Genomic DNA, 19750 nt, shown 5'->3' on the forward strand with positions numbered 1-19750 from the left:
CTCCAGCTGACAGCAGCTGGAGAAGAGCAGCTCCTCAGCCGCATCCCACAGGCAGCAGCCCAGGGACAGCAGAGTGCTCACAACAGCCTCACCAAAAGCAGCAGGGCTCACGGGGCTTGGTACAGGTTTGCAGCCACGAGAACCTCAGAACTAAGTCAGCCCTTGTTCTTTTGAAAGAGGCTGTGGCTGGTTGAAGGCAAAGGGCCAAACTAAATGGTACTCAGATGCTTTTTAAGTTCAGTCTCTGTAGAGAGGAGGCCACGGCTATGGCTGTATATTAAAGAGAGGTTTAAAGTAATTTACAATTTGGTGTTCCATCAGTTTTCTGCTGACTCCAGCATGTTTGTAATCTAGGAGGGCCAAGAATTTAAGCTGTGAAGGATATATACATGTTTGTATTAAAATAAGACAGATGCTCTTACAGAGAGGCTGAGTCACCAAACACTGACCAGATGGGGATGCCGGGCCTTGCCGACATGCTGCATGTTGCAGCGAATGTTCTGTTCAAACCCATAGACCCTGCTGTGGGGCTGGACCAATCTGCCAAGTTCTGATTCAATCCAGAGCAAAAGCAATGTAGAAGGCTCAGAATCCCAAAGGGCCATACACAACCTGCATGAGTCACCTTCCTGTACTGCCCATTTACAGTGGAGATGGGAGCAAATACTACAAAATACGGCAAGAAACAAGAGGCCCACACCTCAGTAATGCAACACTTATGAACAAGGAATTAAAAGGGGTTTCTACCAACAGAGCCCCACAGGAACCTACCAAATCGATGCCCAGACTATGAGAACATTTATATATCCCTGCAGTTCAGACAAGTCTTTAAAATTGCTCACATGCTACTGCTAAAAATCAATTTTAACAACAATATTTATTAATTATAAGATATGACAGTATGAAAATTAGGTGAGGATGTGCATATGTTCCTGCAAGAGGAGGCAGGGTGCTTTGCCATAATGTATTTGTGAGCGCAGTCAGCTATCCTCTTAATTGACTTCTAGCTCAAGGGAAAAAGCCAGCTTCAAAAATCCCTACAAAGAACAAAGGTAACAAGAGAACCTCCAAGCTAAAACACAGCTGTGTCACACATAAATAAATTTGGAACAAATGTCTTTGTTCCTAGAACATCGTCAGGTTTTTTGGTGTGAAAAAGGTGAACCTTTCATACCTCTACAACTCTCCCTAACTGTCATTATAATAAGGCACCTACAAACCGTGTAAGACACTAAAAAGAGAACATCTTCCCCCTGCCTCTGCTTTTGATTCTACACAAAGCTAAGGAGAGTAACAGCTGCTACACTGCCTTCAACAGCAACAGGAAAAGCAAACAAGCTGTAACATGTTTAACACCCGGATTGTGCCTCCCACTTCTGTTGGGGGCATTCAGTAACAGGCTGCTTTGAAATTTCATCCCCTCTCTTTGGCTGGCAGACATCTGATGATGCTTTCATCATACCTTGAGCAGCTGTTCTTGCTTACGCTCCAACTCTCGGATTTCTTGGTTGAGGATGACCGCCACGTGCTGTGGCTGGCTGCGGCATTTGTTACAGATCCCGTACTGGGTCAGTTCATCACACACAGGACAGTGTAAGGTCGTGAAATACTGGGAGATTGTGCCTTTGCGTCCTTCTGTCTCACTGCGGGCAGTCGAGGCAGCTTTCTGAATCTGTTCAAATAAATAATTAAGAGGTAATGAACTTTCAAGAGAGCAGCGCTGCCTTATTCTTAGATTACGAAGCCTGTTTTTTTTAAAGGAGTATGAAAGTGCAACGTAGCCTGCAGGGTGTAGGTTCACACACAGTTATTAACGTGGATTGCATCACTCTGAAGAGCACCGTGCTTGCCCTGAAGTCATACACTGAACAGAACCCACGCATGCCTGTTTCACAGGCAATATCACCAGAAAAGAGAAGGAGTAACCAAAGAAAACCTCAGTCATATGCAAAATCTCTGATCTCATCTCAAACTGTGCCTTCTGCAGTCATTCCTTTGTAGGTGCTCATCTAGTTCAAGCTGAAGGTGCCCTTCTGCAGCCTCTCTCTGGTTTGTGCCACTGTGCTCCCAGTCAGAGTTGCCACTGTCCCCGGGCTCCTGCTCTGGCCTCCACTCACAGAGCTCTCCTGCTGCCCCCTCACCCGCGGACGTTTGTTCTCTGCACTCACTCCCAGGTGCTGTACACCTTATGCTTTGTGCTGTCCTTCACTCTCCTGCTTCAAATGCCCAGCCATGCCACTCCCTATGCTTCCCCTGTGCTCCCCGGCCTCGCAGGACGTCAGGGCTCTCTTTGTGGATCAAGGCTACACTGAAAGTAGAGAGAAACACGATGCTCTACTGCATTGCTGAAGTCTACACTGAGCCCAGTAATCAAGCTCCACGGATACACTGTCTTTCACCACTCTTTATTGTGAGGGGAACACAAACTAATATCCAGCTATCACTTCTCTTCCTGCATCTCAATGTTTTAACCTTTAAGAAAGTCAGTTTTGGATACAGTTTAACATTTCTGGTGATACAAAGTTTTAACAAAGTGTTCCTGCCGCTGGAGCATTACCACTTTTCCTTATAAAGAGGAAAGATCTGCATAACATCTTGTAAAAACAGAGACTGAAGATGTGGTACAGCCAAGCAGCTGCATGTACAAGCACAGCTAAAAGTATACAGCTGTGGCAAAACATTTTTTTTAAACTATGGAGGGGGTCAGAAAATAAAAGCTGACAGTGTGACCGAGAAAAAAATCATTCACTAAGTGAAACATACCTCAACCTCACAGCAGATCTGAGAATCAGGTCTGCATGTTTGGACATCAAACCTTGCCTTTGTAAAACAGCCTTTGCTGTTGCCTCATAAAAACCTCCCTCCATTAAAAGACAGGGTAGGAGCCAACCCTGTGCATACGCACTGTGTTTGCTTCCCAACGCTTACCCGTGGCAGCTCATGGTACCAGCTGAAGACATCTATGCCGATGAGGGAGAAGACCCTGGCCAGCGGGGGCAGGATCTGTTTGGTGATGTAATAAGTGGCGTTCAGCCTCAGGTTGGGATCCTGCAGGAGCTCAACCGGCCGCCTGACCAGTTGTATCAGGGGCAGCCCGGGCATGCCGCACACGATGACGTAGGGCACTCGCTCCCCAACCTGTGGTTCGGAGCGGCGGTCGTAGGCAAGCATTCTCCTGTTGAGAAACAGCCTTGATAATGCACTCAGAGACCAGTTTCTAGTAACTTCATTTGCCAATTATATTAGTAACCCTCTGAAAAACTGAAGTTACGTGTCTTTTATGAAGCACAGGACCGAGTTCTTTCATTTTTAATTTGTCTCATGATCAAGTCCAAATTTTAGAATTGGGAGCATGGAGTCCTACAGATGTTTTGTTTCAGGTCCCATGGATTTGCATGCAGGTTGCTTTTGAGCTACTCCTTCCTTAAAGAAATATTTTAAGAAAGAGCAGCCAACGTACTAAGAAGAGCTCAAGTACCTAGAAAGTGAAGGACAATTCAATTTGAAGCAGATATCAGACCAGGACTTGAATATTCTTTAAAAAGCATGGCTTAACTTTTAAGACCTTTTATATTAAGCAAGGTGGCAAAATGTGCCAGCTCACATTACCTGTTACTGATGAACAGTACTGACAGGACGAAATCACTGAATCATAAGAGTGGTAGAGGTTGGAAGGGACCTCTGGAGATCATCCAGTCCAACCCCCCTGCCAAAGCAGGTCCACCTAGATCAGCTTGCACAGAAACGTGTCCATGTGGGTTTTGAAAACCTCCAGAGAAGAACCTCCCTGGGCAGCCTGTGCCAAGGCTCCCTCTCCCTTACAGTAAAATACTTTTTCCTTAAGTGGAACTTGTGTTCCATCTTTTGTCCATTACCCCATATCCTATCATTGAACACTACACAAAAAGACTTGCCTCATCACTTTGCCATACACCTTTCAAATACTTTGAAGTATTAATGAGGTCCTGGCCTTAGTCTCCTCCTGGCTGAACTGCCCCAGATCCTGCAGCCTTTCCTCATAAGGAAGATGCTCCAGTCCCCTGATCATCTTGGACTGGGCTCTCTCCAGCACTTCCCTGCCACTCTTGAGCTGGGAAGCCCAGAACTGGACACAGGACTCCAGATGAGGCCTCACCAGGGCAGAGTAGAGGGGGAGCAGAACCTCTCTTGACCTGCTGGCCACACTCGATGCATCCCAGGAGGCCACTGTCCTTCTTGGCCATGAGGGCACATTGCTGGCTCATGGTTAGTTTACTATCAACCCAGGTCCCAGCAGTCCCAGGTCCCTGTCCACAGAGCTGCTCTCCAGCAGGTCAGCCCCAGCCTGTCCTGGTGTCTGGGTTGTTCCTTCCCATGTGAAATACTAACTTTAAGTAAGGTATTTTTTAAAAAGTGAGAAATGATGCCTGGTAAAGTATCTCACAGCACAAGAGACATCACAATAATGATATTTAACATTATAATATCTGTGAGTGATGGGCAACCTTGGAGAGTCAAGACCTTGTACAAAACCCAAAGCATAAATAAGAGCAGTGCACACACCCTTAACAGCATCCTGACAGGATGCTTCATTGTTGAAAATGTGTGGCTCTTTCCAGGACCCCCCTACATCATTCTGTTATTCTGTGGCTACAAAATGGCTTTCTAGGGTTCTCTGCTGCCTGATCTCTCTTCACACACAGAAAAAAGTTAGAGCCAGCTGCTGCAACAATACCTGAAGGAGACATCTCACTGCTACTCCCTGTAACTGGGCAGTACAAAGGTCAAGAGAAAAAAAACCCCTACTATTAGCACTTCTTAATTGCATTACCTGGTGATTTCCAGGGCTGGTACACAGGATCCAGGTCTGTAAGCTGAGCTCCCTCTGTATTCTTTTGCAAAGATGAAGTCTTGCATGCTGGCTTTTCCTTCCAGTAACTTCATGCATTGATTCTGAACATACTGTTTGATCTGACTTATGTCCCGTGTTTCAAATAGCAGCTTGATAGAACACTCAAGTATCTTTACAACCAAAGGAGAAAGATGAGAAAAACACAGATTTAACCCCCCCCAAAGATAATTAATTTCAAATAATTCAGCAAATTATAAAGAAATATTATGCTTTGAAAAAGCATCAGTTGAGAATGTTAACATGACAACAGGTTGCGTTTTCTTGCACTCAAAGACATTCCTAACACATTCCTCATTTTGACACAACGTTCATGACATCATCCATACTCCAGCACTAAGGCTGCTGCAACAATTAAGACAGGTTTTCCAGAGTATGAGATGTTGTTTCCCCATCATCAAAAATATTTTGTGAAGACTTTCTGACCACTTCAGCAAACAAAAGAATTTGGATTAAAAAGAAAAATGGAGGTAAATCCTCCTAAGTGGTTACTTTTCTTAATAGCATAAATTTGTCTTAAGAACAAGAGCCTTTTATATTTAGCCCCTCAATACACACCTTAAAACAAACTGGCAAGGAAGTGTTTTTTTTAAATAAATTCTTAGCTAAAATAGATTTATGTCAGTGAGCTATTTGGCAGACAAATCAGTGTGCCTCTCTCATCTGGAAGTGATACTTCCAGTTAAAGTGCACTGGATCAAGAGTGGTCTTCTAGTGAACTTACATGGGGCTGAGGGGTTCTTATAGGCTTTTTTTTAATGGTCCGAAAGACAGCAGTGAAGATGGAAAGTGCAAATCCTTGTAAGGCTGTGCAAGGTCTTCAATTTGTTTTTCAAATGGCTCATGCCAGAAAGTTATCGTTTCAGACAACTCACAAGGACTAGAAACTCTGAGAAAGGGCAGATATACAATCAAATAACAGAATGCTATCATTTCTTTCAGGAAAAAACGCATTTTACCTTGGAAACAGCAGGACAGGAGTCCCTTCGGACTGTCTCTATGCCTTTTGCGTCAAATACTGGGTCCTTCTGGTCCAATGTTTCATACATGTAACCCACGTACCTCTTTTTAGTTTGCAGGACACATGGCAAGTAGACCTGGAATGTTTAGAAAGAAGACAGACTAATCTGGCATGTGTTGGGAATCTAAGGTGGCTCTGAACCACCTTAAAGGGTTTCTTAAGGAACACTTTGCTTTGTTGTTGTGTTGGGTATTTTGTTTTGTGGGTTTTTAAAAACATCATTAAAGCCAAGGGCTGTTAAAGGACGGCTGATGGAGTTTGGATTCAGTGGTGTTTCATTCTTAAATAATTTTATATTTCACCTAGTAGTACGGCCTATGCAACCTGAAGCTCAGATGAGAAGTGACACACAGGATTATTTGAGTCCCTTACTTTTCTGGATTGCATCTGTCAGCAGTTTTTACACAGCTGTACTGTTTCTCTTTCTTAGAAAGACAACTTCACTTTAAACATCAGAGAAGAAAACTTTCCCAGCAAAACTATTGGCTTGGAACTTTCTATTTTCAAACTTTATCTAATTATGGTGTGCCTAAAATCAGTATTTTGATTTGGGGAAAGAATGCTTTTTGAATGCCTGTGCTTAGAGAGCGGTTTCCTCGTGAAAGTATTTTTAGAGTCATTGTCTCTTTTGCTTGTTTTCTCCAATCTCTTATTTCATTCTTGACTGTGTCAGTATTCCTTGAATGGTTTTAAAAGCAAGAATGGGGAACAGTTTCTTTCCAGTATTACTAGGATAACACCACATCTTCCTGGCTCTCATGGAAAAGCGAGCAGCCAATTTAGATTGCCTCAGGTCCTGCATGCAGCTGTCCCACTTCTGGAACAGATGCTCCAGCTTTAAGGCATTTTCCTCTTCCTGTGACAGGAAGCTACCCTACAAGAGTACTCAATATTTTGACCCACAGGTGAGTAAGGGCACTTGAACTGAAGCACTCTGACATCTTAAGTATGTCCTTGCACCTAGGATTTTTTTCTGGCTAACTACTCCTTTAGCTTAATAACACAGAATTACCTCCAAGTGGGAAGGGTTCCTGTACATTAGTCAGTAAGGAAATGTTGGCATGCCTTCCATAGACATACCTGGCTTTCCCTGTTAATATTTTTCAACTGTATTTTCTGTGAAAAATGGCAATTTGCTTACAAATTCTGACTGAGGTATGTACTTTAAAAATATCTAGAGCACCCAAACGGATCGCTACTTAAGTTTCCAATGACAAATTTCCACCCAAAGTAGTATCACATTGCCTTGCTCTTCTGTAAAAAAGGCTTACTGTCATTAATACTTCTTCCAAAAGATTGCTGAATGGATTCATATGGCTTTTCTTTTTATCTGTATCACGTGGACATGTCTTGAAGTGTGCTACGGCTGGCTGAAGAATAAATACCAGGCTTGTAATTAATGCACTGGAATCGCTTCAAGGGATGGTATACATTTTCTCTACCAGGCTGCACACATTGGTCTGATTGTATGTATGAAATACAAAACGGAGGCAGACACCTTCAGAAACTGATGAGACAGAAATTTCAAATTGCTCTGTGCTGGCAGCACAACAGGCCACTGGGTGTCCTGATGTTAAATAGGAACATTCCTTTCAGTTGTTCATGCTGCAGTGCTTCTCTGACAAGGTCCCTGAGGCATTAAGGAGCTTGCAATATACCTGCAGAACACTACAGCAGGACTGTTGTACATCCTTATGCTAACAACAGTGTTCAGAAAAGTCTTTTATCTCCACTTCTTTTTTTTTTTCTTTTTTTTAGGATAACAATGGTTTTACACAACACACGAAGAAAAATACTCTCCTTTTACCTTTTCAAACTTCAGTTTAACAGGTTTGGGGTTTGTTGCTGTTACAGCTTCAGCAATTTCCTGGCCAATCTTAAAAGACTGCTCCTTCGTGGCTCCTTTCAAAAGTACAAACATGCTACAAGAAATCAGAAATGGGAAATAAACACAAAACTGTTCAACAAAGTTCCTGAAACATAAAAGCTCTAGTTTCCTCGTGGCAAGGCAGGGATGATGTTGTCAGTTTTGCTCCCTTCCTTCAGCTAGGAAAACCAAAAAACAGAGACATTTCTGTTTGGTATGAGATCAGGAGTGCCAAAGGCACGACCAACACTGACTCTCTGGTGAGGCAGGGAATGCGATTGCTCCCAGGCACTGCAAAACTTGAGTTATAGAATCACAGAATGGTAGGGGTTGGAAGGGACCTCTGAAGATCATCCAGTCCAACCCCCTGCTAAAGCAGGTTCACCTAGATGAAGTCCACAGGAATGCATCCAGACGGCTTTTGAAAATCTCCTGAGAAGATTCCACACCCTCCCTGGGCAGCCTGTGCCAGGGCTCCCTCAGCCTCACAGGAAAGAGGTTTTTCCTTATGTTTAAGTGGAACTTTTTGTGTTCCAGCTTTTGTCTATTACCCCTTGTCCTATCACTGGACAGTACAGAAAAAAGTGTTGCCCCATCCTCTTGACATACACCTTTCAAATACTTTTAAGTATCAATGAGATTCCCCCCACCTCAGTCTCCTCCAGGCTGAACAACCCCAGATCCCTCAGCCTTTCTTCGTAAGGAGGATTCTCCAGTCCTCTGATCACCTTGGTGGCCCTGTGCTAGACTCTCTCCAGTGGTTCCCTGTGCGTCTTGAGCTGGGGAGCCCAGAACTGGACACAGGACTCCAGATGAGGCCTCACCATGGCAGAGTAGAGGGGAAGGAGAACCTCCCTCAACCTGTCGGACCCAGTCTGTACTGGTGCAGGGGGTTGTTCCTCCCGAGGTGCAGGATTCTGCACTTGCCCTTGTTGAATCCCATGAGTTCCAAGGAAAGAACTGTGAAGAGCTCTGGATGCCCTTTTTTCCCCACTATGGGCAGCAACAGGATTTTACTTTCTCTCTCCAACAAGTTTTGGGTCTTTTTTCCTGTGAAGCTACTACAAATCTACTGTCTTTGAAACGTCAAGTATTTCATCAAATCTGGCCAAAATCAGTCAGTAGATTCACAGGTTATTAGGGAAGGACAGCCAGACAAGCTTTGTTTCCCATGGCTGAAAAATTATCCAAGTCTAGCAGCAGTGATGGATATGCCCAGAGCACAGCTGTACTTCAGATGAAAGACCAAGAAAAGGGAGATAGTTATATGATGTACTTGAGGCAGCCTAATCACACCTTTGTATGCTCTGGTGACTGCTTCTGAATAGTATCCACTTTTGAAGATTGTAACAGAACCTTCCTCTAAGTATCAATGTGCATTGCCTACTGTAAGTACTCTATTTTCTGAAACAAAAATAGCATCAGTAACAGGCACAGAAATACTCACCTGATAAATAAGACTTACATTAATCCACACTTGGAAAAACAGAATTTCCCCCCTCTTTCTGTTTCAGATAATTTTCAAAAGAAAGAAAACCCTCAAAGTGCTTTCTATGAGCCATAAAAGAAACTCCAAGAAAACAAATATTTACTTTGCATATTCTGCAAGACAGCAAGCAACATCCCAAAAAAGGTTCACATACTCTTTTCGGTATCATAAATTCCCCTTGTTGAGGCAAAAGAAAAATGTATCTATGAAGAACTACTATGATTTTAAACCACTGTAAGAAGCAGACCATAATTACCTGTCAGTATCACCATACACAACGTGAGCACCCCATTTCTTTGTATCGTTCACCAGTTTTATAGCACGCTCCAACGTTTCTCTGGCTTTGTGAACAATGCTATCCCCAACCTGCAAAGATACATTGAAAACCTTTATTGTACCACTAAACCCACGACTGGCTCTTAGTTGCCAGAGTCTAAGCTTGCTTCATCTCTTTGTGGAAATCTTCATATTAGACAATGTGTTTTATTTCATGGTTTAAATCCGTCAAAACAAATACCAAGGTTGCTTACATTCCCCTGGAACAGCAAGAAATTAAAGGAAGAGTGATGGAAAACTATTACTAATTAAAGGAAAATTTGGTTTAAATGCCTTTAGGCATATTAACAGTATAAGGAGCAAGACAAGATTACCTAAGATCGTCTTCTCTACTTTTTGGATTCTGATGTTTCCTCCTTCTGTGAAAACTATGAAACAGCTACAATGTTTTATTATATATAAATATAGAACTGTAATCCAATCTACCTTTGGAGAGAGTTTTAAAGAAATGCCAATTCCAAATGCTCTTTTATGGGAAGAAGAAAAATAAGTCTTTGCTTTTAAAGGAAAGATCACAAGTAAACCCCAAGTTGATGATTTTCAGTACTGCAAATGAAACCAGCTTTTATGAAGGTATTTAAATTAAGTATGTTTCAAATAATAAACACAGAATCACAGAATCTTAAGGGTTGGAAGGGACCTCAAAAGATCATCTAGTCCAACCCCCCTGCCAGAGCAGGACCACCTAGGATAATACTGTACGATCTGACCATACTTTATTAATGGCGTCTTTTCCACAGTTTTTCCTGCCCTTCAGTCTGCAACCCTTACCTCAGTGCATGGCATTCTTCCAGAAAAACTAGCAGCAGTATAGCCAAAAGTAAAATTAGCAATATATTTAAGACCCAACTGACGAGCTTCAAGCATTCGAGTGATGGCCTTGTCATGCTTATAAGCCTTCATTGACTGTTTCACCATTATCCTAGTCTTCAGGATTTCTTCTAGCATTCTTGGCAGCACACCCTTTCTTACTGAAGGCTGCCATAAAGAAAACAAAGAAAACAACAACAACAAAAAGTTAAAAAGCCAAAGTCAAACAGTTAAGAGTAAAAGCAAAGCCCAGAACTTTAGATAATCACTCTTAAGAGGACAAATTAGCAAGATGCCCTAGGCACCAAGGGTTTGGCTCTTCCCACAAATATTACAAGCAACTCAGGGCACAGGGAAAGCTCTTAAGGGCATAGTAAATAGCTTTTTATTCTTTGTTTTCACCAGCGTTGCTAAAGCAATGTTTAGATAACCTTATTAACTAAAAATGGGACTTCAATACGTAACTGCTAATTCTCAAAATGGTAAATGCTTAAAAATTCTGTAAAAAATTCTTCACTTAAAAGTTTTTGTTTTACATTAAATATATAAATATAAATACATACACATATATATGCTGGTGATTGGCTCATTGTTTGTAAGAGCTCGAGGCCATGTATTTACTAATTCATTACAAATCAGAGAGCGGTACACATAACATAAAATGAGAACAATAGAAAGCAAGTCATGGAGTTTCATCTCCCACAATATGACTATTTTTCTAGGAAAACATTCTGCTACGCAGGCAGGAGAAGAATGAAGTGCTACACACAGATAATTACTGTTTGATCCCCAAACTGCACAAGTAAGATACTGTTTAATTATAGATGAAATAAGCCTTCAGTATAAATGAAAGCACAAAGATGACATTTTATTTCCTGAAGTGCCAGAAGTTCAGCACCCTGACAAGTATCAAAAAACAGTGGGAAATGTGATACCAAACCTCCCTCACTTCTGTCTGCTCTTAATGCAGCAAAACATAAACTACAGAATCAAATTGATTTTAAGCGAGTCAGCCAACAGGAAGGGGAAAAGCCTGTCACAGAGCACTGATATCATTACCTTGACAAAAGCTACTCCACTGGGTGACACCGTGATATCATGCCTAATCTGATAAAGCAAATCAGGAGGTACTCTGAGAGACGTGCAGCCAAACTTGAATGCATCATATCTAATAAAGAGAAAAATTAAATACGAAGCTAATTTATTCATTTGCATCATGACCAAGGAAAAGCACCAACTCACATTAAAATGCTGACAGTGCTAGCACAGGCAGAACCACAATTATAATCTCAGATCTAAACAAACACACTGTCATTTAAAATTTCTTAGCTACATGCAAAGGCCTCTCCTAAAATGGCTAAATTCCAACACGTGGGTAATTTATCAATTCTGTTCTGCATTAATGCATTATCTCCAAACACTGAGTTAATGCAAGCACATACTCATAACTGTAATCCCCTAGGGACATCACGCTTCTTTATCAAATAACACATCGCATGGATTTCCTTCCTACAAATACAGAATTTTGAATCAGAAACTTGAAAACCTGATTATTGACACGTAGCAATCACTGCATGCATTTTCCCATTCTTCAAAATACAGTTTTATAGACAAACACACACAGAGTTGCAGAGTTGTTTGGTTTTTTTAATAAACAGAATGGTGTCTAAATCTGTACTTAATTAAAAATACATATCGATGTGTATATGGTATATGTGTGTGTCTGCATATGTATACCCACACCCACATGGTAGATCTTTCTAATCTCTATTGTGTAACAGAAAATGCTGCTATTCATACATACCCACTGTTTCCAAAGACAATCAAGGGTTCTCTGTACCTTAGATAAGATGCTAAACTCTCTACAGAATCAACACTTGTGAGAAAAGAATAGCAACTTACTTTCCTAAGTTTTCAACGTGTCCCAGGCAGGTTGAAAAACAGTAGTTGTATGCTATCACAATGGAAGGATATAAGGACTGGAAATCCAATACAAGAACAGCATTGCTGTAGAAGCGGGATTCTGGCTCCATTATCAAGGGAACACATTGTGGGGCTTTCATTTGAGCTCGCTGCTGGACAGTGGGTGTCACGGGAATATAATTCATTGGCTTTGCAACACGTAGCATCATGGACTCCACACGATACTGCAGAACAGTTTGCATTAAAGCATTACAATTGTAGTTTCAAAAACGTGTCATTAACATGAGAGCACTAAAATTGCAGAAATACAGTTTCTGAATTTAAAGTACAGAAAACTACTTTTCCAATTAAGCTACAATCTTAATGTGTGTTTTCTGTCACCCCTAGTAGAATCTTTCCATGCATTTCATTATCATTTAGTCCTAATAGCTGAAAAGTAAGTACTCCTAATTTTTATCTATGGAAAAAATAAACATTCATCTTAGGTAAAAAAAAAATCCCAACCGGCTGCAACAGTATATATGGATGGCCATACTGCAGCCAGTGAACAAGCATTTGCTAAGCTGTATTTTTGTTAGACTTGAAGAACACTGAAGAAAACAAGGCATAATATGCAGCTGATGCTCATTTTCCATAGAACTCTGTAAAGCAATTCTATTTCAACATCTGGGAAAACAGAGAAATGACATGTGAGTTGTATAAATTGATAATTGCGCCTCCAAGCTTTTGACCACGACAAAAGTCAAGTACTGGAAGGTACTTGGCAGCAAAAGAACCAATGGAAGACTCTAAGTTAGTCCGTTTAACAAGTCTGCTGCTTTGCACTGAGTATCATGCTTTCTCCCTCATGATGCCAGGAGTAGCACAGGAAGCATAAATAACAAGAAGTTAAAGAACTTTCACCTTGTTCAAGACATCACAAAATGTCATACGTGGATGTAGCAGCACGAGAAAAAAACAGCCCTGTTTATGCATTACTCAATGCTTTAGTAAGGCTTTAATGCACTTACAGCAAGCTGTTCCCTGTGTCCATTCACAATAAAAACCAAAATAGCTGAAAATTACATCCCTGGGTGGCAAAGGACTGAAAAAATCACAAAATATCAAAAAACAATGTAATGTAATCCCAAGATCCCATGCTTTGTAAGCAGCTAAATTTCTATTCAAAAGTCTGATGCACTACACGCTCAGTCATTGTACTGAATGGGTTAGGTGCAGTTTCTTTGAAGTTACAAAGGAACTCACAGAATCAAAAGCTTTAACAAGACCTCGACACCTTACAAACAGGTTGGGGTTCGTATGGGTATGACCATCTCCTGGTAGATTTGATTAGTCTACAATGGAATATTCAAGATAGCTTAATAAAAGAAAAAAATGAGCTTTAAATAAGGTCTTGTAAAACTTAGTAAGAGATACACAAATACAAAAAAAAATCCATAAAATATGTGAAATCTATCATAGAATTGTAGAATGTCCTTAGTATTATTCCATTTTAACATCTTTTCAGCTAAAGAGAAAAGGAATATCTTCATAAAAAGTAGTGATGACTCTTATGAGTGAAGCAAAGTATGATTTGAGGTGACTGGGAACTGCTGCAACTGCCACTTTTGTGATCTAGAAAGTTTCAACAGAAACAAAACATACATACACAGAAGGAAAGAGAAAAGAACAATCAGGAGAGAAAATGCAGCATGTTTCTGTTTCTCACTCCCACTCACAGCCATTTGAGAAAATGACAAGCAGAACTGTCTTCACAGGCTGCAATCATGACAGTTTCAGCATATCTACACATTGGCAGTATGCCAGTCCCACCCTCCCCGTCCTTAACTGTGCATTTCTCTTCCCTTGCTTCAACAGCAGTACTTTTCTGATAATGTGGTAAACCAGATCAGGAGCCAAACTAGTAAAACCTATTGAGTGCCACCATGGTTCTGCAGCCAGTACACCCCACCCCCCAAATGTAGGCCCAGTACCAGCAGGAAGAGGAATGTGCTCTGGGTCAAGAGATGACACAGGCAACTGCAGCCAAAGAAAAAAGGTAGCAGCATTTTCAAACCAGGTTGAATCGTTAAGGAACTACAGATTCAGACATTCCCATTTCTGGCTGGCTTAAGGCAATGCTGATCTGCTTAGGACATCAGTTTTTAAGCTGTCTTTTTGTTCACAGAAAATGGCAAAATAATCAAGCCTGGTGTGCTCAGCTACACATCTATTAAAACAGAAAGATGGTATGAAAGAAGACAATAGAAGAGCAAACACATGTGAGTGAGAGTAGTTGTCTCTGACTTCAGGTGCTCTTTAAGGCTTGTATAATTCCATGAAAAGTCTAGTTGGTATAACCACCCAGAACCTGGGCAAGGAAAGCCTTTGGTGTTTCTAGAGACTGCTGAGGTCTCAAAGAGAAGATACTGTAAATCTCATTCTGTTCTATTCCTTTTTGCTCTTGCGCTCTATCAGAATAACAGAACCACACACATCTTGCATGACACATACTTAATAAAGCCAGAGTCCCTCTGGTCTTACACTCAAATATCACCCAGAGGCCCACTTCACATGAAATGTCTCTTAGAACATATTCACTGCAGCTCTGTCTGCATTGGAAGAAAATCACCTCATCTTTCTAAAATATGCTCACTTTTATTTCTTAATTTTTAAAGAAGCATTCATTTTTAGACTCATTTAAGTTTGAAAAAATACCAAGGTCAGAGGCTCTCCAAAGTCAGTAGAAGACACTCACTGTTGGGACTACGTCTGGGGTACTCTATTTTTAATAGCTATTTTTAATCTCTGAGGCTAACCATCCAACTGATTATTACTGCTTTTGAATTGCCTTTCACTACCTTTCAAATTCACATTACGTGTAAGAGTCTTCTGTGACCTGTTGAAAATACATACACTGACTGAGAAGATTTTGAAGAACTCAGGAAAACTGAACCTTACCTGGGAGCCTCTTGTTAACACATGCAAGAACTGAATGCCAAAAAGTCTCGCCATTTCACTTGTCCTGTCAATCAAATCCAGTTTCTCTAACAACTGGAGATTCCCGCGGACTCGGCTAACGTAATGATCAACCATTTTCCATCTGTGAAAGTGAACATCTTGTTATAAACAAACAATCAAGAGAGTGCTACTCTTTCTACCAAGAAAAGCATATTTTTATGATAGCTTGTTACAAACCAGGAAACACAATTTCCCCCGGGACATTTTCATATGGCTCTTCAAAAAATGCGGTGCATGTACACTTCTGTGTTCTAAAGATATACACAGAATGTGTTACAGCAATCTACTGTTAAGGTATATCCTCCTTTCCTTACTGCCCTAAAGGATTACTGAAACAGAAACTCACATTTATCTTCATCTGTCTACATGTTCTCTTTTAACCATAGAATCATAGAATGGTAGGGTTGGAAGGGACCTTTAGAGATCACCTAGTCCAAGCCCGCTGCAGAAGCAGGTTCATCTAGATCAGGTCACATAGTAACATGTCCAGGCGGGTCTTGAAGACCTCCATGGAAGGAGACTCCACACCCTCCCTGGGTGGTCTGTTCCACTGCTCCATCGCCCTCACAGTAAAATAGTTTTTTCTTATGTTTAAGTGGAACATTTTGTGTTCCCGTTTCATCCCATCACCCCTTGTCCTGTTGCTAGATACCATTGAAAAAAGGGATGCCCCAAGTGGACTTTTATGGTAACATCATTCTATGTCAAGAATACCTATCTCAGTTGAATATAAATTTATGATTTCAGCACTAAACCAATTTTCCATCTAGCTGAAAAGTATTTAACTTTTACAGAAATGATACATATGTCACGATGACATTCAGATTAGTACTCAGCTTTATCAATTGTTCATACCATACAATAACAAATCACTCCAAGGGAAAGTGAAGCCCAGTGTCATTTAAATGTATTTGTAAGCACCTATAGTTACCATCTTAACATCTTGCACATTGTTTTGTATTATTTTTAAGTCTAGCTTGGTTGACATGCACTGTAAAGTAAAACAGAAACCTGGCAGTTCATTTAAAGTCCTGATAAATAGGATATACAAAATAGAGTCCTTACAGTACTTCAAAATAGTAAATCTATTCAGAGGTGTTGAAACTGTAACTGAAAACCGGTGGGATTCTTTTTGAACTTTAAACACAAAAATACATTAAGATGAAATACTGAGGGTATAACTATGCAATAGAACAGCAGTGTAAATAAGCTCATGTTGCTGCATATATACTGTTTTAATATCTGAGCTACATAGATTATTTTTATGCTGACTTCAGCTTATACGTATCCAAGGTTAAGAATCTGGCTTGAGAAAGAACAAATACAACAGATTAATAGATCATTACCTGTAGACATCTGCCTTATTATCAAACCAATCAGACAGAACTCGGAAAGTAAATAAAGGAAAGCGTTGATGAAGAACATGAAAGCCCACATTTTCAAAAGTGTAATTCATTAGATTCACCTAGAAAAACACAAAGGATGTGTCAATGTGCCTGACATCTCTCATAGCAAAATCGCTATTTATTAACAAGTGTAACAACTAAACTTATTAACTTTTTATTGGTATTCTTTATTAAAAAGCTAAACATTAACTCTTGGAAGTCTGTAACTTTCTACAAGTCAGGAAAGAACAGCCCTCATCAACTGAAAAGAATATGCAGAACTGAGTACATCAAAGATAGGGTCTGAATTTGGTCACAATGAGATTTGTAAAGACTGAACCATTTCAGTATTGAGTATTAAGGTCATAAACAGCAAAACAATGAGTAAATCTGACAGCTTAAAGTAAGGTCGAGTATTTAAATAAAAGCACCACACTAGACAAAATGTTAAAACAGCTAAGTTGGTCTCGACAAAGGGAAAAAAAGATATCATTAAGAGATATTACTGAAAGATAAAGGCCTTGGTATTTGACACTTTAGTGATACAGAAAATTCATTGTCATAAAGTGTCAAACTGCTCTGTTTGACGTGGCACACAAATAAAGAACAAGAGGTTACATAAGTTACAGGAAGTTTTCAACTCAGTCTGTAATAATTAAAAAAACCCCAGTAAGTCAAATACATTAACCTTTTAAAAACTTTACCTCATTTCTCATCATTCTCCAAACATTTAAGGTGATTCGCCCAACGATATTGATTTCGCTCATTGTATCTGATCCATACTCATCCAGCTCAGCCGCAAATCTGTTCTCTTTCTTTTCATCTAAAGACATTAAAACATGGTACATTTAGACAAGTTATAGGACAGTCAAGACCAGATTAGACTACTCTGCTTCCAATTCGAGCTCTCTAGAAAAAGAACAACTCACAAAGACTTTACTGATTGCACAAGGCTGTTTATTCCACTTGAACTCACTACCTCTGTTTTTTCTGCTCTTGCACATTCCTCTAAAGAAAGCTCTGACTTTGGTTTCTCTGACACAGTGTCCATGGCAATATATTCTCCATAGCAAATGTTTCAGTTAAGCAATGTTGAACATTGAGAGTCAGCTACATGCACATTATTGCACAATGTAAAGGAAAAAATGGGATTTCTGCCCTAGAGAGTTTATAACTCAAGGCTTTGCAATGATTTTACACAGTGGGAAGCGGGTCATGGGAGAGAAAACTCAGTGCCTGTCATACAGAACAGCCAAACCCACCGCAGTGGGAACTGGTAGACAGGAGTTCCGGATAGCACAAACGGAGAGAGAAGGAAACAGGAAGGAAGAAATGCAGAGGCAGAAGCAGCACTCCAAATCCTTCTGTAACACAGCGGTGACTACAGTACAGGAAAGACACCCTCTTTTGCCATCCTTGGGGTTTTTCATGCTTTGAAACACTACAACAAAAGTATTTATTGAAACTGTGGTTTTTATCAGTCAGTGTAAGGCTACAGTTTTGGTATTCTTTCCTGAGTTTACATAGATGTTTTTAAAACTGTCTAACACAGGCAATTTCCTCACAATTCTAAATCCATATCCATTGTTCAACTGTTGATTGTGCTCTCTGCCACTACTCATTTATCAGATATCCCTGTTCAGTACCCTACTAACAAAAAGCAGAACATTTTGGACAGATCATGTAGAAGCACGGATGCACAATGCTTTGTGGTAATGATCAGAAATGAGCAATTAGATTTTCAGACAGGCATGAAGCACATTGACCCTTGAAGATTTAAGTAAAAATTGCCTGAAACTCTGCAGAACTGCTGTGAGACAATGTAATACTGACTAACTTCATATGTTGATCTTTTAACTATATGTTGATTGATGTGACAAACATTTAAGAAAATCTGTTTGTCATTTACGAACCTCGTTCATAAATCACAGAGCCTTGGCAAAATTTTGCAGGCCTTTCATACTCTCTCAAAACGCATACCCTTTTTTTTAATCTATTTTCATCTTTTGAAGAAGAAAACCAGCAATTTCTCTTTTCATGTTTAGATGGAAAAAAGCCCTGGAAGTACCAACATTTTTTCTTCTGCTTTTCTTCATTTCCACATGCTGATTAACTTACATTTTTTCCCCCTCATTTATTTTTTTTTTTACTTGGATGCAGAAACTATCAGTTCCACTTTCCAGTGTCATCCTAGCTTTCTTTTGACTTGTTTAGGAGATTCCCTGTTTCTTAAGTTCACTTCCTGCCTTACTGGTAAAGATAGGCAACAAAGTATATACTGCGGTCAGAAAAGAGACCTGCTGCCCTGACAAATGAGAGACTCTGCAAGTGATGGGTATTGCAAAGTTACAACTGGTGTGAGGAATGTATCACCAGACACCACATGAACCTCTTTGGGTCAAAGTAGTTTGGAAGCAGGTCTGGACATTCTTCCTATCTCTCATATGCATGAGATGAAATAAAAATAAGTCTCTTCTCGTCCTCTGTTACCCCACTCCCTAACTCTGAGCTGTGATGCAAAGGAGGAAACAGGAGGCCACAGTGCACACACAAAAAAATGCCACTACGCACAGGCACAGTACTCACTTCTCTTGTGGTGTCCTAATGACTTATGAATAGTTCACTTGTAAATGGCAGAGGCAGCACCAGACTCAGCCAATAAAGCAAAACCAGAGAGAAGTCCAGCTTTCTTTTTGTTAAGTTGAAATCACAGGAAAGGGAAGGAAAAGTACCTTCCATCTTTATTTCAATAGGAGGAAAGAGGAGCATACTGCTTGAAGGAGCACTTCCTGTTCTGAAAATACAGTATGTGAAGAAGGGAGGGAAATATGAAGCATAGGGGTTGGAAAAGCAAGAGGCACACAGATGGGGTCAAAACCATGGACAAGGAGGCCACAAAGCAACAGAGAACACAACACTTGTACATTTATGGTCATGCATGCAAGCCTAGACTTAAGGCATGACATTTTTGGGAAGAGCTCATCAGTGTAAACACTTCCTCATTCTTCTCCTGCAGTTCAGTCAAAAAAGA

General features: G+C 40.4%; 1 protein-coding gene across 1 annotated transcript in view; it reads right to left on the reverse strand.

Moving 5' to 3' along the window:
• The window catches only part of REV3L (REV3 like, DNA directed polymerase zeta catalytic subunit), a 117072-nt gene that overhangs the window by 2013 nt on the left and 95309 nt on the right, over positions 1 to 19750 (reverse strand). The window contains exons 20-31 of the mRNA XM_061990510.1: positions 17424 to 17542; positions 16681 to 16799; positions 15275 to 15416; positions 12314 to 12558; positions 11471 to 11579; positions 10373 to 10579; positions 9522 to 9631; positions 7717 to 7831; positions 5848 to 5985; positions 4811 to 5001; positions 2929 to 3175; positions 1463 to 1672 (exon numbers count right to left, since the gene is read on the reverse strand). Coding sequence (XP_061846494.1) covers positions 1463 to 1672; positions 2929 to 3175; positions 4811 to 5001; positions 5848 to 5985; positions 7717 to 7831; positions 9522 to 9631; positions 10373 to 10579; positions 11471 to 11579; positions 12314 to 12558; positions 15275 to 15416; positions 16681 to 16799; positions 17424 to 17542 — 1952 coding nt within the window. The remainder of the gene's footprint in view (positions 1 to 1462; positions 1673 to 2928; positions 3176 to 4810; positions 5002 to 5847; positions 5986 to 7716; positions 7832 to 9521; positions 9632 to 10372; positions 10580 to 11470; positions 11580 to 12313; positions 12559 to 15274; positions 15417 to 16680; positions 16800 to 17423; positions 17543 to 19750) is intronic.

The sequence above is a fragment of the Colius striatus genome, chromosome 2 (assembly GCF_028858725.1).
Source record: "Colius striatus isolate bColStr4 chromosome 2, bColStr4.1.hap1, whole genome shotgun sequence".
Lineage (NCBI taxonomy): Eukaryota > Metazoa > Chordata > Aves > Coliiformes > Coliidae > Colius > Colius striatus.